This window comes from Anopheles nili, chromosome 3 (genome assembly GCF_943737925.1).
Source record: "Anopheles nili chromosome 3, idAnoNiliSN_F5_01, whole genome shotgun sequence".
Classification (NCBI taxonomy): domain Eukaryota; kingdom Metazoa; phylum Arthropoda; class Insecta; order Diptera; family Culicidae; genus Anopheles; species Anopheles nili.
In genome coordinates this window covers 6,395,520-6,420,694 of record NC_071292.1, presented here as the reverse complement: position 1 = coordinate 6,420,694, position 25,175 = coordinate 6,395,520, and the positions used below count along the sequence as shown (strand labels likewise).

The window sequence follows — 25,175 nt, the reverse complement described above, 5'->3', positions numbered from 1 at the left end:
GTTGTCCCGGCTGCAATCTCCGTAACCGTTGAAATTTCATCATCGAGGCTTTTCAAAATGTATGCAAGCATACGTGATACGAGAAATAGATGCACTTTGAGCATTGATAAGTTTGCAAATCTGCTGAATCCCATTTGACTGCGAAAATTGCATCATCCAAGCACGGTGTATTGGGAGCTTCATCGACGCAGCTTGCATGGAATTAAATGTCAAATTGTTGACAACAACCGTGAGAGCCTTGTGTTGTGCTGCGTGAGTGCGGCCATTCAAATAAAGTTGCTAATTCGACCGTTATCCTTCGTGGTTGAATAGCAATACTTTCGTGATTTCATAAGCTTCTATGAAACCGATTTAATGGATTTAGAGTTTGTAGTTTTAGTTTTATTAATCGAGCAACTCGCATACATATTCGTTTCATTGGTTTTCTAACTTATAAAGCTGATGCTTGTGACGATAAACCTAGCAAGCGAACCTGCGGTGGCTCACGGTCATCGTTCCACTGGCACGTAGCAGGCAACCACGTCCGACGTTAGTGAGGATAGAAGACCAGTACCGGTACAGATGACGCACGTCTCTTTGGAGCTGTAAGGACATCCACGCTGCTGGTAACGGTAAAGCTGGGTTTCTTTTTTTTCAGATGCTTTCCGTAGGAATTGCGATTGTTGCATGGCAGTTTTGTTGTTAGAACACGACGTGTACGCGCCCGCCCTAAGTCTCGGAGGGTCAAGGATACGTTAGGAAACGGAGTTGTGGAATTGTTCAGGGGGGAAGTAAGAAAGGTTGATTCTGGCTCTTAGTGCACCTCCAGCGGGCAATGATGGCACATTTAAACTTAAACACGCTTATATACTAACAAGTTGGCCAGCATGGCCAAACTAGCCCTGATGGCGGTAGCGGCTGCGCTGTCTCGAAGACGAAACGCGATTTCTTGACTGTGGCACTGGGTACCGTGGTCGGGAAACGGTCGAAATTTCCGGTCTGCGCAGGGCGGAAGCCGTTATCGTGCTGCCACCGTGAAGAACCCGCATAATGCCCGCCTTCCTGCGACAAACGATGCATCTGTAGATGAGAGAGAGAGAGATAGAGCGTGAAAAGTAAGGCCCATCAGTCACACTATCACATGACAGAGCCATCGGCAGGACCTTCGACACTCACCGACTGATTTTGCTTGTTTGATGCGCTTTGAGCGTTTGCGGCTGTGGTTTGCTGAATTGCATCGCATCTTCGATGACCGTGAGCCAGAATGAGGAGATACCGTCGTAGAAATTGCACGTTCCATGCCCGTGACACTCGATGACAGGTTGTGCTCGGAATTCCTCCATGCACGATCCGGGTGATACGAAATCCTGCCCAACACCTCCCGTGTTATCGGATGAATGCTAAAACGTGGAATAAAATTGATTTGATTGATTTGTTCCAAGTGCTCTTGACCACGTGCTTGTGACCACGTGCTTGTGACCACGTGCTTGTGACCACGTGCTTACGACCACGTGGTCACAAAATCAACACTCACCATAGCGTAGCTGTATCCAAGCCAAAGCTCTTCCCAACCCTCAGGGCAGTCCGGAATCGTCATCGATTGACTGTGAAGAGCCATGACGCGTGTGTTCGACTCACAGACGGCACACCGGGAGATGTACCGCTCAACCTGATCCGCCGGAATCGGAGCCATCGACATGGGCATGGGTTCGGGTGTGGCCAACCAGATCGTATCGTCATTGTTGGAGGCGTAATTACACACGTTGTTGATATCACAGAACATGAAAGGCATCGTGCTGAACCGGCGCAAACAAGACCCGGCCGTACCGAGATCCTGACCCACCGATCGACTGTTCGCGATCACGTTCACCAGTGAGTACCCGTCCCACAGTTTATGCGTGTTGATCGGGCACTCCGGGATGGACACCTTCTGCGAGTGGCGTGCGAACAGATACCCAAGGTTTTTGGGCGGTGGTGGAGGACCTGCGGACTCTCCTGGCATTCCCGGCAATCCCGGAAGTCCCTCGATTCCGCTGCGTCCTGGCGCACCCGCAATACCCCGTTCACCCTTGAAACCGACCTCACCCGTAGCGCCCTGTTCACCCTGCAACCCTTGCAAACCTTTAACACCACGCGAACCTGGATAACCAGGAGGGCCAAGGTCACCTTCGTCTCCTAGTTCTCCCCGCAATCCAGCCGGTCCACGATCACCGGGTTGTGTAGGTCTCCAATTGTTCAGCGGTGGCAAATCACCCGGTTCACCCTTCACGCCTGTGTACCCGTACAATCCATCGAAGCCCGGTTGGCCTTGCTCACCTTGCAGACCCTTAGGACCCGGTAATCCACGCAGCCCTGGCAAACCAGGTGCTCCACGATCACCCAAGAACCCAGGTGGTCCTTGCATTCCCTCCAGCCCTGGCAGTCCATCCTCTCCAAGGTCACCACGGAAACCAGGCATCATTGGGCCAATGCTACCGGGCAGCCCTCGAGGACCAACGGGACCCATCGGACCGGGTTCACCCGGCATTCCCGGTAACCCATCAGCCCCCGGAGCACCCTCAAACCCGACGTCACCCTTTACGCCCTTCCAAGCACCATTCACCTGGCCAGCCATACCCGGAAGTCCCGTCGGTCCGTTTTCACCGTAATCACCCGGTGCGCCCTTATTTCCCGGAAGTCCTGGACGTCCCGTGAATCCGTCGTAACCTGCTTCACCTTGATCTCCTCGTTCCGGCCGCTCGTCCATCTGACCAGGTGGTCCTTTACGACCCGGATCACCCCGTTGACCCTTCGGTCCATCGTGTCCTTCGATACCACCCATACCGACGAATCCTGGTGCTCCCCGATCACCTTTACGTCCCGGATAGCCTCTCTGGCCCTTCAACCCTGGTGGCCCTTCATCGCCCTCAGGTCCTTGTGGGGCCGGATCACCTCGATCACCGACCTGAGCGGATTGCATCAACAGGTTACCGGGAATACCGGGCAAACCGGGGTCACCTCGATTTCCGGGAACTCCCGTGAAACCCGGAAGTCCTACGTCCCCTCGCGTGCCCTTTTCTCCCGGGAATCCCACCGGTCCAAATTCACCTTCTTCACCCGGTTCACCTCGTGATCCGGATTCACCCACCTGTCCTAGAGGTCCCCGAGGACCAGTGCGACCAGGACGACCCGCCATACCCGGATACCCATCGCGTCCTTTATCTCCCGCGATACCCTTCGGACCAAACACACCCACTAGCCCACGTTCACCCTTCGCCCCCGGTCGACCGGGGATTCCCGGGAATCCTGGTGCACCCTTTTGACCCTTCACACCCGGGTATCCATCGATCACGGTTCCTGCGTCACCTTCCTCACCCTTGCGACCCATCGCACCCGGTCGCGCGTTGAATCCCGGTGGTCCCCGCGCTCCCGTCAACCCTTCCTCACCCTTCATGCCACTAAACGATCCACTGCCCTTCCGCCCACGTGGTCCCATCTCACCAAAGTCACCCCGCTCACCCTTCCGCCCGGGAGCTCCATCTCGCCCCGGGTATCCCATGTCTCCGGGATCACCCATAAAGCCCTTAGGACCGCGCACACCCGGGAAACCTCGGCTACCCGTCAACCCCACGTGTCCTTGATCACCGAACAGGCCGCGCTCACCCTGGTACCCTTCCTCACCCATATCCCCCATGCGCCCTCGCAAACCCTGCTCACCGGGTAATCCGTCGTCGCCGGGCAATCCTGGCAACCCGTCACGCCCAATCTCGCCCCGTTCGCCCTTCGGCCCTTGCATACCCTCAAGACCCCAGTCACCACGTTCGCCCTTATCACCGTACGGTGCCTGCAACCCATCCCGTCCGTGTAATCCCGGTGCACCACGATCACCGTAGATGATGTCACCCATTTGGCCCTTATTTCCTCGCAACCCTGTTTGCCCGAACGGTCCGGGGTCACCACGTTCGCCCTTCACACCCGGTACGCCGTACTGGCCGCGGATGCCTTCCGGACCCTTGAAGCCCTTATCACCGATCTCGCCGTAGAAACCACCCTCACCTTCGACGCCCTTTTCGCCCATCAGAATCGGTCGGCCAGGATCACCACGCTGACCACGGAGCCCTTGCAGTCCGGGCATACCATCCGGTCCGGATAGACCGTCTTCACCGGGCGCGCCTGGTTGCCCGTGGTCTCCAATCACACCGTAATAGCCCTTGTAACCGTCGGGCCCTTGAATGCTGATGCCGGGCAAACCGGCTGGTCCATCGATACCACGCAGCCCGTGCGGTCCCATCTCGCCTTTGTAGCCCTTCTCGCCTTTCAAACCCACGAAACCAAACTCGCCCTTAACGCCCTTGGCTCCTGTGATGCTGAAGGTCATTTCGGACATTGCGCCTGGTTCACCACGATCGCCTTGATCACCGCGTTCACCTTTGCCACCTCTGAGTGTGTGTGAGAGAGAGAATTTAGTTCTCTTCATTGTCAAAGGCTCTTCCTGTTCACTTACTTATCTCCTGGTACTCCTGGTGTGCCACGAATCGACCACACGTTGTACTCGTTCATGTACGCATCCCGTCCCGGTGTTCCATCACGCCCATCCACTCCTGGTCGGCCATCCAAACCGGGTCGACCAGCGTCTCCATCGTCACCGTACTCTCCCGGTTCACCAGGACGTCCCGGATAACCGAAGCCACCAAAATCACCTAAATCACCCGTCGCACCTTGATCGCCGCGTGGTCCACGATCACCACGATCGCCCTGTTCCGGTGTCAGATCGATGAAGTCCTTCGCCCTTCGCAGGACACCCGGTCGGCCCGGTTCACCCGGTGCACCCCGTTCACCAAGATCACCGTGGTCTCCTGCGAAAGATGGTCCATTGTTAGTCCTCCGGAGAGATGTGTGTGCTGGTTGGAGGGAGGTTTCTTACCTTTACGGCCTTGTAAGCCCTTTAGACCCTGCTTGCCTGAGATACCCGGGTAGCCACGTGGTCCTGTAAGGCCCCGGTTACCATCATACCCATCCAAACCGGGTCGTCCGATGTCACCATCTTCGCCCTTTGTACCACGAGGTCCTGGAGGACACATGCCGCAGTCCTCTCCACGGAAGCCCTTATCACCTCGTACTCCATTGTTGCCGTTGAAGCCCCAATCACCAGGAGGCCCGGCTCGTCCAGGCAATCCCGCAGGTCCTGGAGGACCCGTGATATTCACACCGATACCGGGCATGCCCTTATCACCGGACAATCCATCGTCTCCTTGATCGCCCTTTTCACCAAACTCTCCATTCACACCGTTCGTGCCCGGTTCGCCCTTTGCGCCTGGGAAATTGCGGCCCGCAAAGCCCACCTGGCCCTTGATGCCTGCCTGACCCGGTGTTCCACGGGGTCCGTGCTGTCCCGGAGGACCTCCTTCACCGTCGTCTCCTCGCTGTCCGGCGGGGGAAATGCCTTTTGGTCCTGGGCGTCCATTTAAACCCGCATCACCTGGTAGTCCTGGAGGACCCATCGGTCCTCGCAGCCCCTTATTACCGGGAATGCCACTCATACCGGGTCGTCCTAGTGGTCCGATGTCACCTTGAGGTCCTTGCGGTCCAATCACGATTGGGGCCAGTTCCGGTCGGTATTCACCCTTCGCACCCGGGGGTCCTTGCACACCCGGGAGTCCTGAGCGTCCATCGTCACCCGGGAGACCTTTGTCACCGGACATACCATCACGACCGGCGTATCCTGGCGCGCCTTTTTCACCCTTATCACCTGCCGCACCTGGAGGACCTTCCTTGCCCTGTTTGCCACGATCTCCAAGCTTTCCTTCTTCGCCTTTGAAGCCCTTTTGGCCACGATCACCCTGCATGCCCGAGTCACCCATCATTCCGTGCTGGCCAGGCAACCCGTCGTATCCTCGATCGCCCTTGGGGCCCTTCACACCGATGTTAACCGTTTCGTTTTTGCCGACGAAGTAATAGTACGGTTCACCCGGATCACCTGGTTCGCCTGGGCAAAAGTCATCACTGGGTTCACCCCGATCACCCTTCATTCCTGGCACCCCATTATCGCCTGGTGGGCCCGTTATTCCGTCGTATCCATCGCTGCCACGGCCACCCTGCCAACCCTGTTGGCCCATCACACCGGGTACACCAGCCACACCACGATCACCCTTCGTGCCTTTGGAATTGATGCCTCCTTCACCGGAGTCGCCACGAGGTCCTAGCAGCCCAGGTGGACCCTGAGGTCCTCGTTCACCTGGTGGACCCGGATATCCGGGTGGACCCATCGCACCATCCGTTCCGTTGCATCCATCGATACCGTACGGACCGCGGAAACCCGGTTCACCTGGCATTCCCGGGTATCCGTACGCTCCCAGGGGTCCTCGTTCACCGGTGTCACCCTGGAACGGAATTGCATGCATAAAATGCGTTCCAAAAGACACTTCACCGTAATGATGTACTTACCCGGAAGCCCTTCTGCCCTGCAGTGCCCAATTCACCACGGTTGCCATATTCACCACTCATTCCTGGTGGTCCATCGAAACCAATATCGCCAGGTTCTCCGCTTTGTCCAGGCACGCCATGTGGACCGATCTGTCCGTGTTGGCCTTTCAGCCCTTTACAATCACACGCCGTCTGGTTGCACACCTGGGAAGAGAGAGAGCGCGAAAACAGGACATCAAAACCACAAATTCCACATGCACACAAACGCACAAACGCACACACACGCAAGCACCCACACGGGTGACCTAAATTCAGAAAGGGCGCAAGGGCCAGTTCGCGCGACCGAAGGGCCAGGGTGTGGCAATCGTCGCAGGGTGGGGGTGTGCTGTCGTAAAAATAGAAAAAACAAACTGTCCCGATTCCAGACCCGTATCGCTCGCCCCAAACCCCGAGTGGAAAAGCGATCCACATGTGGCGTGAAAATGAGGGATTTTCCCGCCTGGCCATACGAACGGTGCACTCGCACGGTAATGCACACAATTTCGTTCGAACCGATCGTTCTTGCTGCATCCAGCCCGGGGCGGGTGTTTGTTTTATTGCTCAATGGTGTACTATTTTTTGACAGCTCGCTCTTCCGATCGGCCTACTAGATTCGTGCGCGGTCGTCAGGACGTTTGGGGTTGTTCAAACAAACCGTTTCCATTGCACGCTTTTTATGGGGCTTTCCGTTCAACCACGGTACACGGGTCGGATTCCTCTGCCAGAGGAATCGCTATTAAGGGCGCCATTGGAACGTATCGAAATGGCATGGTGTTTGAGCTGGCTGATCTACCCAAGGGAATGTGATCTCAATCCCTCCAATGGCGCTTGGATTTCGAAGGAATTCTGAAGCACACGTGCCGCGAAAGCGGCTCTACATAAGGCACCGAAGGAATGGAAGGGATTTTGCGGGATTTGCATAATGACCCACTCCTTGGGGGTTGCGCCTATCATTAAAGGGCGGCATTGTGCTCATGAATGCTTAGCATCTCCGACTCTGGCTCCGGGTTCGTGACGCGAAATTTGTCCACGCGAGATTGGCGTGAAATGACGACGCGAAGGGCCATATCACGAAGGTACCCTGTTCTTCCTGGGGAGGTGGGTGGAATTTCGCATCCCTTTTTCAGGGTGAGCGTGGAGATGGGTCACGAAGGGTCTCTCGCAGCCTGGTACAATCCCTTGCCTCATACAACGCAATCGCTAATGTGGATTCGGTGTTCCAAGCTGTCCTTCGGACCTTCTTCGAGGGATGGGCACGAGTGCGAGCAAAGGGAAGAAAATGCACATTCTCCTTTTTTTCCGTGGGGGCCGAAAAAAAAAAACAGGGCCAGCCAGCCCGGTTCGAAACCAGTTCCCGTAGGAACCAGCCAGAAAGGGCGAGAATTTTGCTGCATTGCGCCCCCTAGAGGGAAGATGGGAGCTTTTGGGACCTTTAAAAAACCAGTTAGCGTAAGTGCAACGGCGAAATTTCTCTCCCGTGCGCTTCTCGTTGGCCTTTTGTGGCGGGCGGGCCACGGTTAAAATTAATCAATTTAAGGGAACCGACCAAAAAAAAAAAGCAAACGAACACTTTAAATGCGTTTTCTTGTGCCATTCTGCCTCGTTCGAGTTCTCGAATGGCCCCGTTGGGGAGAGGCGCAAAAAACGCAATGTTCCAGGGACACATTTTCTCCTGCTCGATCGCGCGTCGTCCTTGAAGATACGGTTCGCTTAATGACCGGCTGGCGGTTTCGCGAAGATGATCATTAACGGAGCTAATGGATAAAACAAGCGTCGGAAGAGCCAAACGCCGTCACATGGCTGGAAAAAGGCGCTTCAGCGGAATTGAGAAACAAACACCGTTCCCGAGCGGCAGTAAAAGTGGCCAATAATTTTCTCCCTCAAACCCCCAAACGCTCGAACGTGTCGACATGGTTGGTACAGTCATTTTTCGTTTTTATTTGAAAACTTTTATTTGATTACCAGTACAAGGGGCGTTTATGTGCCGTTGCCCACCAGTCAAAAGATTGGGCAAATTTTTCGACCGAATCGAGGACGTCCACGGCACATTTGGTCGTGTTTAAACCGTGTGTGTTGGGTTTGTGGTTCGCGAAACAAATGAACTGAAAATGCCCTCCCATTGTACCGTGGCGTCACGTTTGCTTTTCTCCTGGCGCAAGGATGTTTAATGGCTGGCGATCAATCCTGCTGCGTTTCCTTTCACTTTTGCAACTGCAGTTTTCCTTTCTTTTCGCAACATATTCGCGGCGTTGATCGCAAGATCGAGACAGATTATTTCCATTTCAATAAATAAGTGATATCTCGTTGTGATCAAGAACACGAGGTGGGTTGGATGGCGTAAAAGTTTAATACGCCAAAATTGCAATCGAACGAAATGTTTTTCCACTTTTTACTGGCATTTAAATTTGCTTCCGGTACCATTTACGAATGCACCGACGTCACTCGCTATCTTGTTCGATATTTTGAGACAGAATCGCTACACGGACGGCGCTTCAAAAGTAGCAATTAATTCCGATCCACTGCCGTAAATCATCCCAAACCCGGCCTAGACTCGTCGGAGGCGACCTACCGATAATTGCCATCGATTCGGTGGCCCAAAATGGCGGTGTGTGCCCATTAGTGCACGCATCTATTAACCCCGGCAGGGCAACACACGCGTTGCTGACACTTCCGACGGTGAAACGATGAAACATGTGTTCCGTTCCGGCCATTTGACATCCGAGGATGATGAGTTGGTCTTCAACAGGGACCAACCCCCGGAGGTTAGCTATATCGGTTTACAGAGCTCAGGCCCAACGCTTCGTGCCCTTCGGTTGAGATTTGCGGCTCCGGACTTTTTGCCATTCGTTCGACGTTTCGGTCACGCGATCGAAATGTGTTAACCGGGTGTGTACTCGGGGATGGTTCCTCACAGAAATCACGTTTCCGGTTGGTGTCAAAGTCCCTGCACGTCGAAGCGGAACGAACCAAGCGGTGTGTTTATCTAACGAAACGCTTTTCCCAGGGCTCATCGATCGATGGCGTGTGAGATATTTACACCACGATCGGTCGATCTTCCCGCGCAGGATAAACAAACGCGACCGTACTGATGAGTTGTCCATTCGGGGTGATATTCGACGCGGATTTTCGATGATGGAAGTAACAGATTGGGCTGCGATCTTTCGCACCCACAAACAGGTGTAGCTTGATCTCGTACACCTACGATCGCTGCGTGGAATAGATGCATTTCGCGATCAATTCAACAGCGTTCTCGGAATGTTGCCAACAATTTTGACTCCAGCAAAGTGGACTGGACCATCTCAATTGCGTTTAAAATGTCCAGCTTCCAGCACGATACGGATCTTGCTCCACGTGCCACGCTGCCGCTGCAACGTTATTGCATAAATGAATCCATTTCACAGCCGCGATCTTGAGTGGGGTGTGAGAAAAGGGCAAGCAACGCCATTGCACATGCAGATCTCCCGAGCGAGGGCAATAAAAACAAATACCCTCTAAATTGATAATTAGCGCACGGAATCATGCCTGCAGATGGTCCTGCGCGAATGGACTGGCACAAAACCGAACGTGCATGCGTTTGGTAGGCATCATGTTGCATTGAAGCGTTTGCGCCCGATGGAATGGTGCGCGTATTATGTGTGTTTTACACGCGTCCCAGAACCGCGGGAAAAACGTTCGCATGCAGTTCATTTATAAATACACACACACGCACACACTCCCTCCTTTCGGGATCGCGGAACTGCGGTTCGGGCGCGAGCGGATCATCGCGTAAATCTTGCATCATCGGCATTTTTCATCCCCCTTGATGGCGGGGTGGCGTATCGGAGCACCGAACAGCTCAAAAGGAAAGGCCCACATTTGCCGTCTCGTTTGCACCCGTTGGTTGTGCGGTTTTTTGTCCCAGCCCGTTCTGTTATTATTTAGCATTTCGCTTGGTTCGTTCGGCAATGCACGGTGAAGACCGATCCGTGCCGATACGTGATCCCGATCGGCACGGATCGCTGTGCCTTTCATCGCCCATGTGTTTGCCTGTGGCACGAGAAAAACACATGTCTCGGCCATCCCGGCGGTCCGTGCGCTTTTGGGTGCGGATTTTCTCCCGGTCTGGTTCTGGCTCAGCTAACAGAAGGGGGAAAAATCGGACGGACTGAAGATGGATGCGTTTTCCTTGAATTTTCCGCACCATTGCGACCGGAGTTGGGTTGTGCCGATTTGTAGCCTTTTACGCGCCGTTGCACCACGTGGCAAGTGGGTTTTTTTACATTTTGGAGGTTCTGGAATTTTGTTGAACAAAAAAAAAACAGACCCCAAAAACAGCATAACAGCATAAGCAATGTAGAACGGTATCGGACAATATATGTAAAGAGCCCCAAAACGGGCCAAGAATGGCGCACGTTTGCAGGTTTCCTGTTGCAAAGCGGGTGAGTTCATTACACCTCGCTTTCTGCTGATAGAACCGATCCTTCGCGGTGAGCGAGCCATTTTGAATGCCCGCGAATTCCGCTTGCCACAAGGGGGACTTACATACAGCGGAAAATCAGTGCTTTAAGCGGGAAAAAAAGACCAAACGATCACAATCCAAGTGACCGTTGGTAAACACGCCGCCATCTCCGGCAAAAGTGATCAATCAAGTTCGCACTGAAATGGCTAATGTAAATAATTACTTCCTCGAGAGGAACCACTCGCTAGCGGATGGAAAATGGCCCCAGATTGGACGATAAACAGCAGTGGCATGCGGATCAAAGGCCACATCAAACGGAGAGCCCGGAAGGCAGAAAAACGAATCCGGAACGTATCCTTCATCAGCAGCGGGCAGCAGGGTATGTTTAATTTCTCGTTGCAAAAAAAAAGAGCCCAAACCCTCATAACCGTAACAGGAAAGTAAGCCACAGCACAGCACAAGAAGAAGCTTCCCGCTTGAACAGCATTTCTCCATCCGACATCCGTTCGCAGAGCCGCGTTAATTGTTTGCTTCTTTCACCCAAACCGCGAGGGGTGTTTTGCGATTTTCTCATGAAAAAGACACCCTCACCACCAAAGAGCCAACGCAGATGAATGAACCGCCTCTCATTAGCGGCACCGGAATCTGAATGGCTTCGGTTGTTGCGGTTTGACTAATCCAACGCAGCGTATCAGAGCTGTTTTTCCCATTTCTGTGATTCCGACCCACCGATTAGGTCGTCGGACTCATGCGACCACGATATATATATACACACATATTTTTCGTGCCTGCTTGTCATCATTTGCGCGCCAATTTTCGACGCTGTTGCCGACCAGTTTGCGTGGGCGAAGTTGTCGCTGGAGGCTCGACGACTTACGTGTCCGTTTGACTGGGAGGGGTATGTCAGTGCTTTTTTTTTCGCTTGTTTTGCACCAGCTTAACGCCTCCCTTATCGCTGCAGTCTCTTCGCAATAGGGTGCGTATCGCGCTACTTCCTCAACGATTTGCGCAACTCTCCCCTCGGCAACCCGGGTTCGCGGTGGAGCCAGGCATTTCCGCTCTAAAAATTGAAAAAAGAAAAACCTTCTCGCCCTGGAAACCAACCAAGTGAATTAGCGCTGCGTTGAACGGGTGCTCCTGTTATCAAGCGGTTCTTTCTCCCCAGCTGGTCGCCTAGTGATCGCGGGCTTTTGGGGTTGAAATTGTTACGATTTTGATAACTCACCATTGACAAACCCGAGCTTGGGGTTGTGGATACGCGTGGGTGAGTACGTATTTATGGTCCACAGGGCAGGATATGAGCAACCGCGCCCAGAGTTGAAGGTTAGCCGCTAAGCGGCATCAGCTTCGACACGTGCCACCCCATTTCCATTCCAAAGGACTTGCTCCACATGGGGAAGTAGGCTATCATCGTGGGCTATCAAACGCACGCGGATGTGCCAACGCGTCCTGTGCGCGTTCGATAGCGATGTAACGCAATGGTTTACAATGTAACGCGTCAAATCATGGCGTTGCGCGTTTGCTGTATATTCGTTCCTTGCTTCCGGAACTCTCGACGGGTACAAATTGATTGGCAAATTAACGTACCGTGCCGTCTCCCGTGCCCATTTACGATCTGATCTTCGCCTGCAGAAGCTGATGGGTGGCTGGAAACTACCCACTTCTTGTTGTAGTAGCGCGGCAATTTATGGACCTGCCATAAATCAGCCCGATCCAGTGCGATCAGATTTACTTTTTACTTCCATTTCTATTCTTCGCACCGAAATGACTTCATGCTTCATTGATACGGCCGACCGGAGAGCGAGCGTTTCCCAATGGGGTCGTAACGCAAACAAATTGGGTGTACGGTTTCGGGTGCATTATGGTGGAAAATAAATCACAACGACACAGCTGAGCAGTGACACGGTGGAGGGTCCTTAAAACCTACTAATCTCGCCAATTTCGGTCGCCAGCCGTAAATTGGAAGATTTTTCTTCATTTGCTCGGGATAGCACTTGCACTCCGTACTCGCTTTGATGTACACCGGGCGCAATTACACGTAAATTAAACAATTAAACCGTCCCGTGAAGCCTGACAACCTAGTTTACAAATCAACCCCAGCGGTAGTCCGCTTGACGCCTAGACCCGGCCCGGTTTCGTGCTGATCTCATCAGTAATTATGTCATCTTGCGGGCATCCGCTGCGACTGGTGTCATCTGGACATTACATCAACATTCTTGCGCTTGGGGGGAGAACCTTCTGTACATCTCGCATAAAATGCTCATATGTTTGGAACGGAATGGCCGTTGGAATGATGGACATTTGGCGAGAACTTTGGGCAAGCTGCCAAACCAACGGGCTGAGCTGGGTGCCAAACGGATTCAAGATCAGCAGGATGTGATGCCGACCGCGGGCACACAAACTCCAGAGTCAGGGTCTCTGTATCTCAGACTTCATCGCCTCTATTCGCGGGTGGTCCCGGAAAGACTTTGAGAAATCCCGCCAATGCGCATTGATTTATGCAATCGCACCCAAGATCTGGACTGAATCCGCTGCGGTTGATGCGGTAATGAGGGTCTACCGGCAGTGTTTTATTACGCGCCACACCATCCCAGTGTCTCAGCATACACGGACATATGATCGATGTTTATTCGATCGCTCCCCGGTGAGGGTGTGGATTTTTTTTTCTGCTGCCCCATTCGAGCGGCTGTTTATTTAAGGAGAGATTGAAAGATCGACAGCTTGGTAGGTGCCGACATGGCCAGCTGAAAGACAGTTATGGAAGCTGGGAGCTGATCTCGCCATCAGAGGAATCGAACAGGTCCATCTGTCCGGTGGAGATCGTGCTGCGTCGGCGTTTTTTGTGGTTCTGCGAGACCATGTTGTGCTTAACTGTCACGTTACGCTTATTTTGGGGAAATAACTCGTAGACGGCGCATTTCGCTGAACACTTCAAAGTGTCTTTGATGTCGTTTGTCATAGCGCTAGGAATCAAAATTTGCGCAGAAATCCAAGCAACCGTTGAGATCGGGATGTGATGAATGCCCAGGTGGCTAATTGGATCTGCCTATCCACCTGATTGCTATACTCTTTCAACACCACCGGTCGAACGAAGAACCGTAAACCGTTTAGCACTTCCAATTTGTCTCGAACGAGCGAATCTTTTCATAGATTATTTCACTTTATTAAATCAACATCTCCATATACGACCAGGCACGCATGAACTTTCGGGATTGCGAATTTCGCTTTCAAGCTTCACAGAAAAGAAGCCAAAGAACACAAACAAGTGGCCGGTCCTGGTGGACATCATTCCAACCGCTCAACCGACGCACCAACCGACGGCCAGGATCGTAAATCGGATTTTGCGATCAAAAACTCACTCGAACGCCAACGCCCGCCGGCGGTAACCGGTCAGACGTTCGAACTCCTTCGCTAGCTCTGGGCAGAGCCAGAGTTTGCCCACGACAAACCAGCGTCATCTCCTCCTAGGCCGGCTGGGGAGGGTTTTTTTTTTGTTCGCAAAAAGTAAAATCTCAATCGACGAAACGACGATTGGGAAGAAACTCTCCGGTTACGGGGTGAACTTTCCCGCGAGCGCGTCCAATCCGCAGGCGCATTAGGTCAGCGTGTGTGCGTCCACGTGTAGGAGTTGTGATGTCCGGTCCATAAATTTGTCCGACCCCAAATCAGCGCTTGGTTTGCGCGAACCAAACACCAAGGACATGTTTCCAGGCGTACGATTACCGGGGCAATTATCTCGTCCCCCGAGGTTCGTGTGATGTCAGAGAGTTGACATAGACCCCGAGAGTTTCAAACGACGTCGCTGCAACAAAGTGCATCAGAAGCGCACCGAATGCGAGGTGCACTTCTCGTTCGCTTCTCGTTTTGATTTATGGACGAGTTCATCTTCTAGCCCCAGAGCCGACTCGCGAAACGATGCTTCCGAAACCGTAACGATTGTGGCGCTTTGAGGCGCACCGACGGCATCTTGCATAATGCGACATTGGCCCGTAGGAAATGGGGAGCAGTGCCTTTTAGGGTGACCTTCCCGCCCTAGCGTTGGGGATGGAATTGGGAACGAGAGCGAAAAATCAGGCCCCCCGACTGACGGCGAAGAACTGGGAGCAAGGTCTTGCACTCCCGCGATGATGGAACGGCGCAATGAAACGCCAATTAGTGCGTGCCTTCATCCCCTACGATGGCTGTCTGAAGCCATCGTTGGCAACTTGTTGCGAAAGGGACAGCCAGTTGGGATGGGGATTTTGCCTCAAAAATAGCGCTTCCTCAGCCCCGGATCGTGGATCGTTGCGATGAAAAGTGATCTACCAAGATGGGACTCCCATCGACCGGATGTTGGCGGCCGTAGAAGATAAATCACGCGTTGGTAATAAACGCGTTTTAATTGTTCCGGACATTAAACCATCATCGGGACGCGGTACGAGCTCATAATTCAAGCAGCATTTTCATTGCGCACAGGATTAAACTGGCCGCACGATTGTCCGTCTTCGGTGGACCAGCAGAAGAAGAACGACGACGATTGTGCCGTCAACTCGGACTCCAACTGGGCCATCGCCGGTATCAGGGCATCGGGAAAACGAAAAACGACCCACAGAGACAGTGAGAGAGTGTGTGTGAGAGAGAGAGAGGGCGAAAAAGAAAGACAACAATTATAAAATGGGGAGGGCTACCACTAAGAATGGTGTTTGTTGGGTGTAAAAATAGAACGAACTAGGAAAGATGCTGAAAATAAATTTCTCCACCGTAAACAAAACTCCACGCTAGCAACGGCATCCCGGTGGATCTGGTTGCAGTTGCACCGTGCACCGTGACGCTGACGTGGCATATTTTGTCGTTCCCGTAGGCAGATCGCGCCAACATGGAGGTGGCGTTTTTTTTTCTCGGTCCATTCCATTCGCTTACTTTCTTCGCTCTCACTCGCTTCCAGAAAATGTGCTCCTTTTCGCCGACAGGCCAGCCAGCACGATGCAATGGTGTGGCAATTTTCATGCTTTCTACTTTTGCATACAACCCAAACCGGGCTTAGGGTGTACCGTGTACCGATGGTTCGAGAAAACCGGGCTAAAGGTTCGTTGTGGACCTCCACTGGCGGGTGGCAGAAAAAGAGACCTCCCTGGTTCCGGCGAGAAGGGAGAACCATCTGTGTTATTCCTGCATCATTTCAAACACCTAATCTTGGGTCTCAGGTTGGCGTTGGCGACGTCTGCTTGTGCTCGTACTCGTAGATTTGCAATGCTTGGGGCGGAAATAAACGCTGTTTATTTGTTTCCCCAAGCGCGAGTAGTGTGGTCAGGATAACACTGCCTCTAACGGACTGCGATTTCCACCCTTAGTGCAGGCAGTGTAGAGCAAACTTTCTTTGAAGCACTAGACGCAGGATGTTCTTGCCCACATAACAAACATAAGAGGCAGCTAACGTGGTGGAAAAACACCCGAAACAAAGCGCAATACGATCGCATCGGCGACAGTCTGCCTGAAGTCGATCAATCGTTCACGCATTTGATTGCACCATCTGTTAAGGGTGCCAAACGTCGGTCCTAAGTCGCCCCAAAGTCGGCCGCCTGTTTATCCACGGAGTCGCCAAAAATCGCCTGAACAAACGGTGCCCTCAACTGCTCGGTGCCGGTGGAGAAGAAAATGCCACATGTGAGTCATGAATGAAGAACGAAACGAACCGAATATTTCGGATCCGTTCGGGAGATGGAAAAACCCGACGCCCGCCTGGAGCCGACCCACACGCGTCCCGGGGATGCTATTTCTGTCCGCGCGTCTGTGTCCCGCCCTTGTGGATGGGATGGAAATTTTAAATATTTTATTACACCTAATGCGGGACTTGGTTGGTGCCCCCGGGGCGAGACTGGGCCCCCGCGTTTGGTTCGATTGAATGTGGCGTTTTTCCATCACCCTCGGGGGAGCCGTTTCGAAACGGGTAGCAGAAGTTCGACACTGGTCAGGACCATCTCTGGCCCGCCTGGTCGGTGTGTCGGAGTGTGTACGATTTATTCGAACTGATGCCTACAGGCAGTATCTCGGGGGTGCCATCACTCAGCACAGCGATCTTGTACGATCGTTTGGAGTGATCGTTGTTATGAGGCAGGAAACATGTTCTGGAGTGGTGTGATGACCCATTCTGAGACTGAGACAGGTGAATTAGACCTCCAGGAACTCTGTGTGTACGCAAAATTTGTAGAACTAACTCCACCCAGTGCTGACATCATCAGAATCAGCTCAATCTGCATCACGCGAGTACAGCGACATGAATGATCTCTTTACGCCGTCACGCACACCATACATGGGCACCGGAGAATGCATAAAATTGGACCAGCACCATTTTTGGTACGGGTTTTTTTTTTTCGCACCAAAACGGCACGCCATTGATGCTGATCGTACGTCGCGCGAAATGGCGGCAGGTCAGGAGTACCAGAAGTACAAACGGCACGTCACACATGGCATTGTATCCGTACCGTGTGGCGGATTCTTGTGCTGTGAGTAAATGCACCGAAGAGACCGTCTTCCCTCACGATCGATCTACTTTTCGGTGTGTTTTATTCTCTTCCCATTCGCTCCTGTTTACACACAAACAATTCCTCGGGAACTTGTGAAGAATCTTCAGCGCACGTGCTCGTTTGATAGGCCTGCAGCTGGTAGACACTCGTTGCGCAATAAATATCCGGTGCCGGTGCCGGTGCACCACGAAACAAACGGTTTGAAGTGATGAACTTGTGAGAAACTGCTGGTTCTTGTCGATTTGTCGCAGTTGCTTTACGAATTGACGTTTGGTTGATCGATCTCGAGTATGCTGATCGCTTATGTCGGAGATCTTCACGAAGGTGTTTTTGATTAACCATAGTTCATTGCAATTTAGGCGCCTCCGAAAACCAAACCATCTAATCGAGATCTACGTTGCCAACACCACGGAAAAGAAAACGCTTCTTTGAAGCTATAAATATGCAGTCGCCTTCGGTCGAAAGTGGAGCAGTCATAGGCGCATAGACCGTCTTCGATCTTGCATCTCCTTTGTAGAACCTCCGGGCTGGAGAATGCCTGAGTGATCAAAGCGAATGTCTGGTAAGTCTGTAGTGCTGCAGACCAGAGATAGAAGGCTATCGCTAGGTACCTCGCTCAATTGGCTGTCGAGCTCGGGATAAGATAGATGGAAGTGGCGTCCGTTTACGGCGTTGAGCGATTATTTAACAACTTTCACGCCGACACCTTCCCAAACCCCCACAAGATCACTCTTAGGGTGTTCTGTTTCCACACGCGTGTGTTAAGAAACCACCACGCATCCGGCAGGCAGACGCAAGAGTCCGAGAATGTCAGGAAGTTCCGACGGCCTACGCGACCCACCGTGACGTGGTTTTGAAAAATTAACCGAAAACTGACGCCTCTCTCAAACAGCTGATCCGGTCATCCCATCCCCGTAAACGCCTCCGCCAGATCGGATTCCCCGACCGATCGAAACTAATCTTCCCTGATCGCTAGAGGACGATCCATTTTTGGGAATGCGCCATGCTCAAGAACCACCCCTGGGGTTGTGAAGTGTTTACATTCGATTTTCAGGCGTCTAATTTATTCCACATTAATGGCTCGAAAGAGCGAACAACCACTCCGTTCGCGGGTCGTAACACCGGTGATTCGTTGTTCCGGCAGTCCGAAGGAAGCTGTAATGACTTATTATGCTGCCTTCTTACAGGGCAGGGCGCTAGAGGGCAACTCAAAATTTTCCCAAAAACGCCAACCAGAAGGCCCCTCCTGCGTTTCGGGTGCGTCCTGCTTCAGGGATTTACGTAAAAGAAACCTGACACTTTACGCTTCGGAAGGACCCACGTAAATGGGGTTTTTATGAAAACAGACATCCAGACCAGACCTGCGCTTATGGATTGAGTTCGTTTACTAAAAGGGGTTTATTACCAACAAATCCGAATGGTGTGTTCCCGGCTGCTGCCTGGCCGTGTAGACAACGAAACGGAAATCGATCGCCAATCGCTCCCGACCACCCTCTATTCGCGGCCCATGTGCATCCTTGCTCGCATTCTTCATCGTGCTGCACGTTAGCATAATATTGATGGTGTCGGTGTCGCGGCTAACGGCAGCTGCAAACAATCATTCCGAACACACAGCAAGAACAACAGCATCCCAGTGCACACTCAGAGATGTGCATGTGGGTTTTGCGGAAACGTTAGATGTATCGCTTTTTCCCCACCCAGATGTGGGAAAAGTGCTGCAGCACGATCGCCCCATGGGCGGCAGAAGCATTTTGGGCAGGAAGCATAACGTCATGGTTCGAAAATAAACTGGAGCGAGCGAAAAAAAAAAACCGCAGCGATCGCGAATGAACGTGCCGGGTCGGTGTGGTTTGTTTTCGCTTATTGTCGTCTTCTCGAGCGCAGCAAGCGATGCAAGTTGCACTGGCGTCGCGGGTGCATTGGACCGAAGTGGGATGCTTTTTTTTTTTGATCCGGGAGGTCTCTAGGACGGGGGTTTGCGTTATTAGCGTAAGCAAATGAGTTCGTGGGTGTAATGGGTTAGATCTCTATCGCCCCTATTTGAAATTGAGCCACAAATTGATCCCCAGCCATGTTGCCGGGGGTGCTGAGGTCTTTTGTCGAGACGGCAGCATAATTGCAGTACCCAAGCAAGTGGGAGATCGTCGACAGATAGACATGCATTCGATTAATTCTTCATGCAGACATCAAACCGAACATCAACGGAATCGAATCCCACACAAACACAACATGCGCAAGATCTCCAGAATTCGCGTCTCGAAACGAATTGTTGGCCACCCGAGACGGTGGCCTCCTTCCGGAAACCCTGTGAATGACGGAATCGGGGAGTTATCAACGGCTCGAGAGGGTTCACCGCGAAAGGTTAGAATTACGTGCCGTAATCAGCGGCTCGCTGTGTCGCAGTCATCGAACAGAAAACATACCAACCACTGGTGCTAATAAAACACGTTCAAATGCTGGGACAAACGAACCGCAAAACCACAGCCGGACAGGGCAGCCTCGTATCAGCGTTCCCGAAGCTCGAAGACACAATCTTCAGGTTCTCGGGAGCTAGCGAGATGAGCACATTCCAGTCGGTCGGTTGGTTGATAAGACACTCAGAACAACACTAGGAAAGAAAAAAAAAACACCCCGATCATTCGCATAAAAGCGACCGCTCGAGGATTTCAACGACAGAAGGACTTCAACGATGGCATGGGGCACGAAAAATTCGAACCCCACGTTTAAACCATTCATCCTTTCGCGTGCTAGCGGAGTTTCCACCCCACGATGGGGTCACACCGACACTGATAACCTTCCGTCCGGGTGTTTGACGATGGTTCGCTCACTCCGGCAACATTGTGCACGAAGCCGCGTGTGCACATATGGTTGGATTGGAAGTGTATTTTCGGACCACGTACTCGAGCATTGGAAGCACAATTTCCTCGTGCTAATAGCAACCGTCCTCGGCCGGCTTGAATGCACTCGAACGAGGAGCGAATAAATATTGCCCGACTGACTCGCAGGATGGGGCCAATGAATGGCGATAGTTTATGTGTGTATATTTTCCCAACACACCGCTCGACTCCGGACGGATGATGTCAGCGAGCCTCCCTCGAGTTCTCATATCTGTAGAATGTCAGCCGCGGGTTTGCGTTGGTGGTGCAGCATCCCTTAGCGATTGCACTGGCGAAACTATCAGTAGAGTGAGTATGAATGAACTCAGATCCTGTGCAACGATCGAGTTGCGCGTTTTCCAAACAACAAATGGTCCTTTTCCAAATCATTCCGCGAATCGTCTTCACATCGGCGCCGCTGCCGCCACTTCCCATTGTGCTACTTTGTTAATGATTTAAACAGATTCCTTCCTGTACCGGGATGTGTGGGTGAGGATCGCTAATGCAATTGCTGGCCCGCGGGAAATGGAATGGAATTTACACGCGTTAATTAATTGGCCTCCGTCACGCGGACAACGCTAGATGGCGCTGTGCGACAAGCGTGGTGCGAAATTAGACCGTGCACACGGTTCTCGACGTGTTTCCAGCCGATTGTCTGGTGCGATAGAGCAAGATTGTTAAGGGCCCCTTATTTATAAAGGGCTTCCCGGTGTCGTGAGGCATTCGGTTAGCTTTTATGAGGCTTTATGAAAACGATGTAAATCAGTTCGCTCCAGTTATTGAGCTAGTTCCTGGCTGCTGACAAACAAAAGAAAAACCTGGAAAGCGCTTCATTGTCGTGTTGTGCCATCAATTCAATCCCGTCCAATTGGCCACGCGATCACCATGCGGAAGTGGCGACAAAGTTAGGATAATGATCAAGCTCAAACATCCACCGGGAGACCCGAGATGAGCCTCAAATGGGCTTCATTCAAGCAGGGAAGCATTGTCGTTTCGCAATGTTTAAGCGTTTGCCTCAGCACAGGACGCTTATCAGTGCTGGTTATTCGGGGCTAAACCTTGACACGATCGTGGTTCGGGGGTAAGCTAACCACGCACTAGCATTCGTCCACCGATAACCTCCCTGGGGGTGCTCCATGAAATGAAAACAAATGGCTTTTCGAGGCGCAAACTAAACGAAATAAGTAAAAAAAAAAAGCACACACACTTCTATCGATCCGCTCATTGCCAAATCCCGCGCCGAGGGTCACGAAAACGATGGAATTAAAAATAATTACGCCAGCAATCTGAAGGTTGATACTGCGGAGAGTGATGTGAAGATGTGCGCCTTTTTTTTTGAAGCCAGCCGTCGTTTGATTCCGGTCGGCTTCTAAAATCTCGTCCCGTCTTGGGTTAATTTCTACTTATCAAATTCCACGCTGCCAACGACGGCGTGAGCACATTCCGGACCCCAAAATGGGGCCCCACGGCGTTTCCCAGCCCGTAGCGAAAACGGCGTGAAATGCAACAGATCTGCACTTTGCACTTCTGCTTTGCACAACAACCATCGGACACCGTGGGCCAGCCGGAGGGACACTAGACACGCTCGAGTGGTTGTGCATTTTGTGCATTTAGAATTCCAAGAATCGCGAACCCGCAGGAGAATAGGAGGGAAATGAAGGCTTTAACGTACAAAAAAAAAATGGCTACCATCGGCACAAAGTCGAAGACTTGGCCGGACTTCTGTGGGACCATCCCACGGGTGAATAGTGAAGCAAGCCCGGCACTGGAGCATGTATTACGTCCGTGGAACAACCAGTTCGCCGACGAGATTGATGTCATCGGGCAGGTTCAACCGAGTTCCAAGAATCGCTCGCATACTCCAGCTCATAAAACGGGCGTTCGAGCCTCCACCGAGCTCTGGTGGAGTTGGAAGTGATCGCGACGATCGCACTTTGCGTTCGACATCCGGACGGAAGCGGTGCGACATCCGCGATATTTCTCTCGTTCGGTTCCAGCTGGTCCAGTGGGTCCTTATCGCAAAACCGAGCTCCTTCTCGTCTTTCTAACCCCACTGCTTTTTCCTCCCTCATCCCTTTCCCCAAAAAGGCAACCACAACCACGCTTCGGTTCAGCTCGGAACGGAAGGCGTTAAAAATAACACTTCAACTTTAACCTCAATACCAGGCCATCGTCGTCGTCGTCGTCGTTGTCGTTGCCGTCGATATGCGAGGGCAGTGTCTGAGGGGTGAGCCACACCCAGACGAGCCTGTGAAGGGCCAGCACAGTGCCGGATGGTCGGGAAGTTGCCTGTTGTTGGGTCGAACGCCGCTTGCCAACCCGTTTCCCAGTTTGATAAGAAAACCGGGACCCGAAGCGCTGAATGGACATCCGAATGTGATTGTGCGGTGTCGGGCATTCGGGGTGGGTTGGGGATGATGTGAAGAGTGGAAGGAGGGACCTGTGGGGATGGCGAAACTGGCGGGATGGGTGGAGAGGATCGAATTGCTCGGCGAAGGCGAATTGCTCGCGCCGGCTGCTTCGCGAAGAGTTCAAATTTCGCCCCCAGGAAAAAGGAAGCAACGCACGCAAGAAGTCGCGCTTGGTGGTAAAATGCACGAGACAGAAAAAAACAAGGGCTCCAGCGAGGGAAAATCCCTTGAGCAGAATGAAAGGTGGGAATTAAGGCGGCAAAGTGGAACAATTACACCTGGCAGCATGTCAGGAAGTTCGGTTTGTAACAATGACCGAACATGCGTTATGTGATTTCCGAAATAGCAGCAAATTGCTTGTAAAACTCGATGGATGGTTTTTGACAAACAATAATCAAATCGTAGAAAAACATATCGACATATTTCATACACTTTGTTTTATCAGTTTTACACAGCTTTTGGTAATGTTACTATACAGCATTATCTAGATTTTCCATCTCAGTTAAATAACAGCTCAATAAATGGTAAAATATAGCCCACTCAAAAATTGGTAGAAGGCTTTAAATTTAGATGATTCAAAAAATTTATAGGAAAAATCGTAACAGGCTATTAGAAACAGAAATAATACCCTAAAAAATATATTACATGTCATGTCATGTTGTACCTCGCGACAACAATGACTGTTAAAAGTAATAATGGCAAAGAATTTAACAATTAATCGATTACAATAAACACTTACCGCTGCCGTTGATGGTTGGATAAGCTGAACCAACGCCACGAGGATCAGCACCGTCGTGAAGAATGTCGCCTGGCGTACGACACTCGGGCGCTTCCGGTGGACGGTGTCCTTATTTTCCAGACCCCCCGGGAGCGTGGGGTCCGCGGGCCGCAGCATGGCTCTCCGTTGCGCCACACTACGCCTCACCCACGATTCCAATTTCCTCACGAAACACAACACAACTATCGATCACCACGATACACCATGCACACGTTGCACCGCACGCTGCCTCGAAGGATCCTTCCACGCACGGAAGGATCCTGACACACACGTGCGTGTCCTAACGAGGGTGCTAAAATGTTCGACAAAACGGGGTCTCGATTACGGACTTTCGGAACCAATCGATCGCGCGCGACTCACGAGCGTCGGAAGGATCGGGAAAAGTCACCACCACACGAACGCGTGCGCACCCGTCGGAAAAACGCAAACGCGCGATCGCCGCTAAAAACCCGCAACACGCAAGCCAACACGCGCTCCGATCGAATGTTCTGAGCGTTCGAATCGCTACTAACGGGCCGGGCCGGTCTGCAGCGTTTGCTTGCCATCTTTGCCAAAGGCCGCCCTCGTTCGGACCATGCCAGCATCCCGTCCCACCGCGAGCCGGACCCACGGATTTAACACGATCACGGCACGATCTCGGACCGATCGCGAACCGACCGGCGATCGGGAGCTCGAGCGCGCCTCCAGACGCGCGCAAGAGCTCGAGAAAATCGGCGACAACGGCTGCCAGTCAGTATACTGTGAACGATCGCTAGCGCCGGATCGGTAGCTGTGGTCCCGTCGAACTGCTGCGCCTTGGTGGTGGTCCCGACCCGTAAGGCACAACTTTTGGACACATTTTTTTCTACACACATACACACACACGGGAGGGTGGGGTGATCTTCGGGAGCGCGAACGATCGTGTCTGGTGAAAGGCGCATCCGGTTTTCCTCCGAGTGGATTGAAGCGATCGTCGGGATCGCTGCGATTTCCCGGCAGATGAAGAGCACCGAGATCGAGAACTGTGCGTTTTTAGTGCTTTTGGTTTCAGTGCCGTGATCTTTCGTCTAAATGGTGTAGTGATCTCGAACGTTCAGTGGCTCCATGGACTTCTTTGGTCGATCGCACGATTCGTCATTTTCGCGAGTGATCGTTTGAAAAAGGGCTGCTCTTCCGTTAACACCGCACCAATAGGAACCTGAAAATACAGTGAATAAGATCTTGCAATTAGTTTGCATGGAATAACAAGCGATATCCCTTTTTAACCATTTGAAGTTTTCCTTTATAAGATTTCCCTTTACAAAATACATTTGAATTTTTGCCTACATTTAATAATTAACTGCAACACTGTTTCCCACCCCAGTGCACCCGAACCCCGACGGTAACGGACGTTTGCGATCGCGCACATGATCTTTGATGTAATTGATTTTTCCAGTGAAGGATTCCAGTGCCATTTTCACGTGCGTTTTCCCCGAGCGGGAAAATACGGTAGAGATCAGCGAAAACCTTACGACCGCCGAGGAGCAGCCTGCGTGTGTGTGTGTGTGTGTACGACCCCATTGCAAAAAGTGTTAAAAGTGTGATCGAAAGTGTTGTGTCGTCGAACGAGCGATAGTGAGTGATTGAAAATTAATCCCGACAGCTCTCGGCCTCGTGGGAGCTGCTCTCGATCGAATCCGAGTGTCCTTCTTGACGGCCAAACTGGCTAATACTCGCTGCTAGTCGAACGTTCGCCGTCAGCCCTGCTGGTAGGGCTGTGCCGTAAGGGCC

General features: G+C 52.2%; 1 protein-coding gene across 1 annotated transcript; it reads right to left on the bottom strand.

The window, feature by feature from the left end:
• Positions 1-374: 374 nt before the first annotated feature.
• LOC128725924 (collagen alpha-1(I) chain) lies at positions 375-23,543 on the bottom strand. The gene is made up of 7 exons (XM_053819698.1): positions 23,388-23,543; positions 6,403-6,585; positions 4,883-6,338; positions 4,463-4,814; positions 1,514-4,397; positions 1,156-1,379; positions 375-1,059 (listed from the first exon to the last, which is right to left on the bottom strand). The coding sequence occupies exons 1-7, from the start codon at positions 23,541-23,543 to the stop codon at positions 876-878; spliced, it is 5,439 nt and encodes a 1,812-aa protein (XP_053675673.1). The 3' UTR covers positions 375-875.
• Positions 23,544-25,175: the final 1,632 nt, after the last annotated feature.

Coding starts and splice junctions, on each gene's coding strand:
- LOC128725924 (XM_053819698.1), bottom strand. CDS start 23,543: ATGCTGCGGCCCGCGGACCCCACGCTCCCGGGGGGTCTGGAAAATAAG. Junction 6,586..23,387: donor TCCAACCATCAACGGCAGCG/GTAAGTGTTTAT, acceptor CTCTCTTCCCAG/GTGTGCAACCAGACGGCGTG. Junction 4,398..4,462: donor CCAGGAGTACCAGGAGATAA/GTAAGTGAACAG, acceptor ACACACACTCAG/AGGTGGCAAAGGTGAACGCG.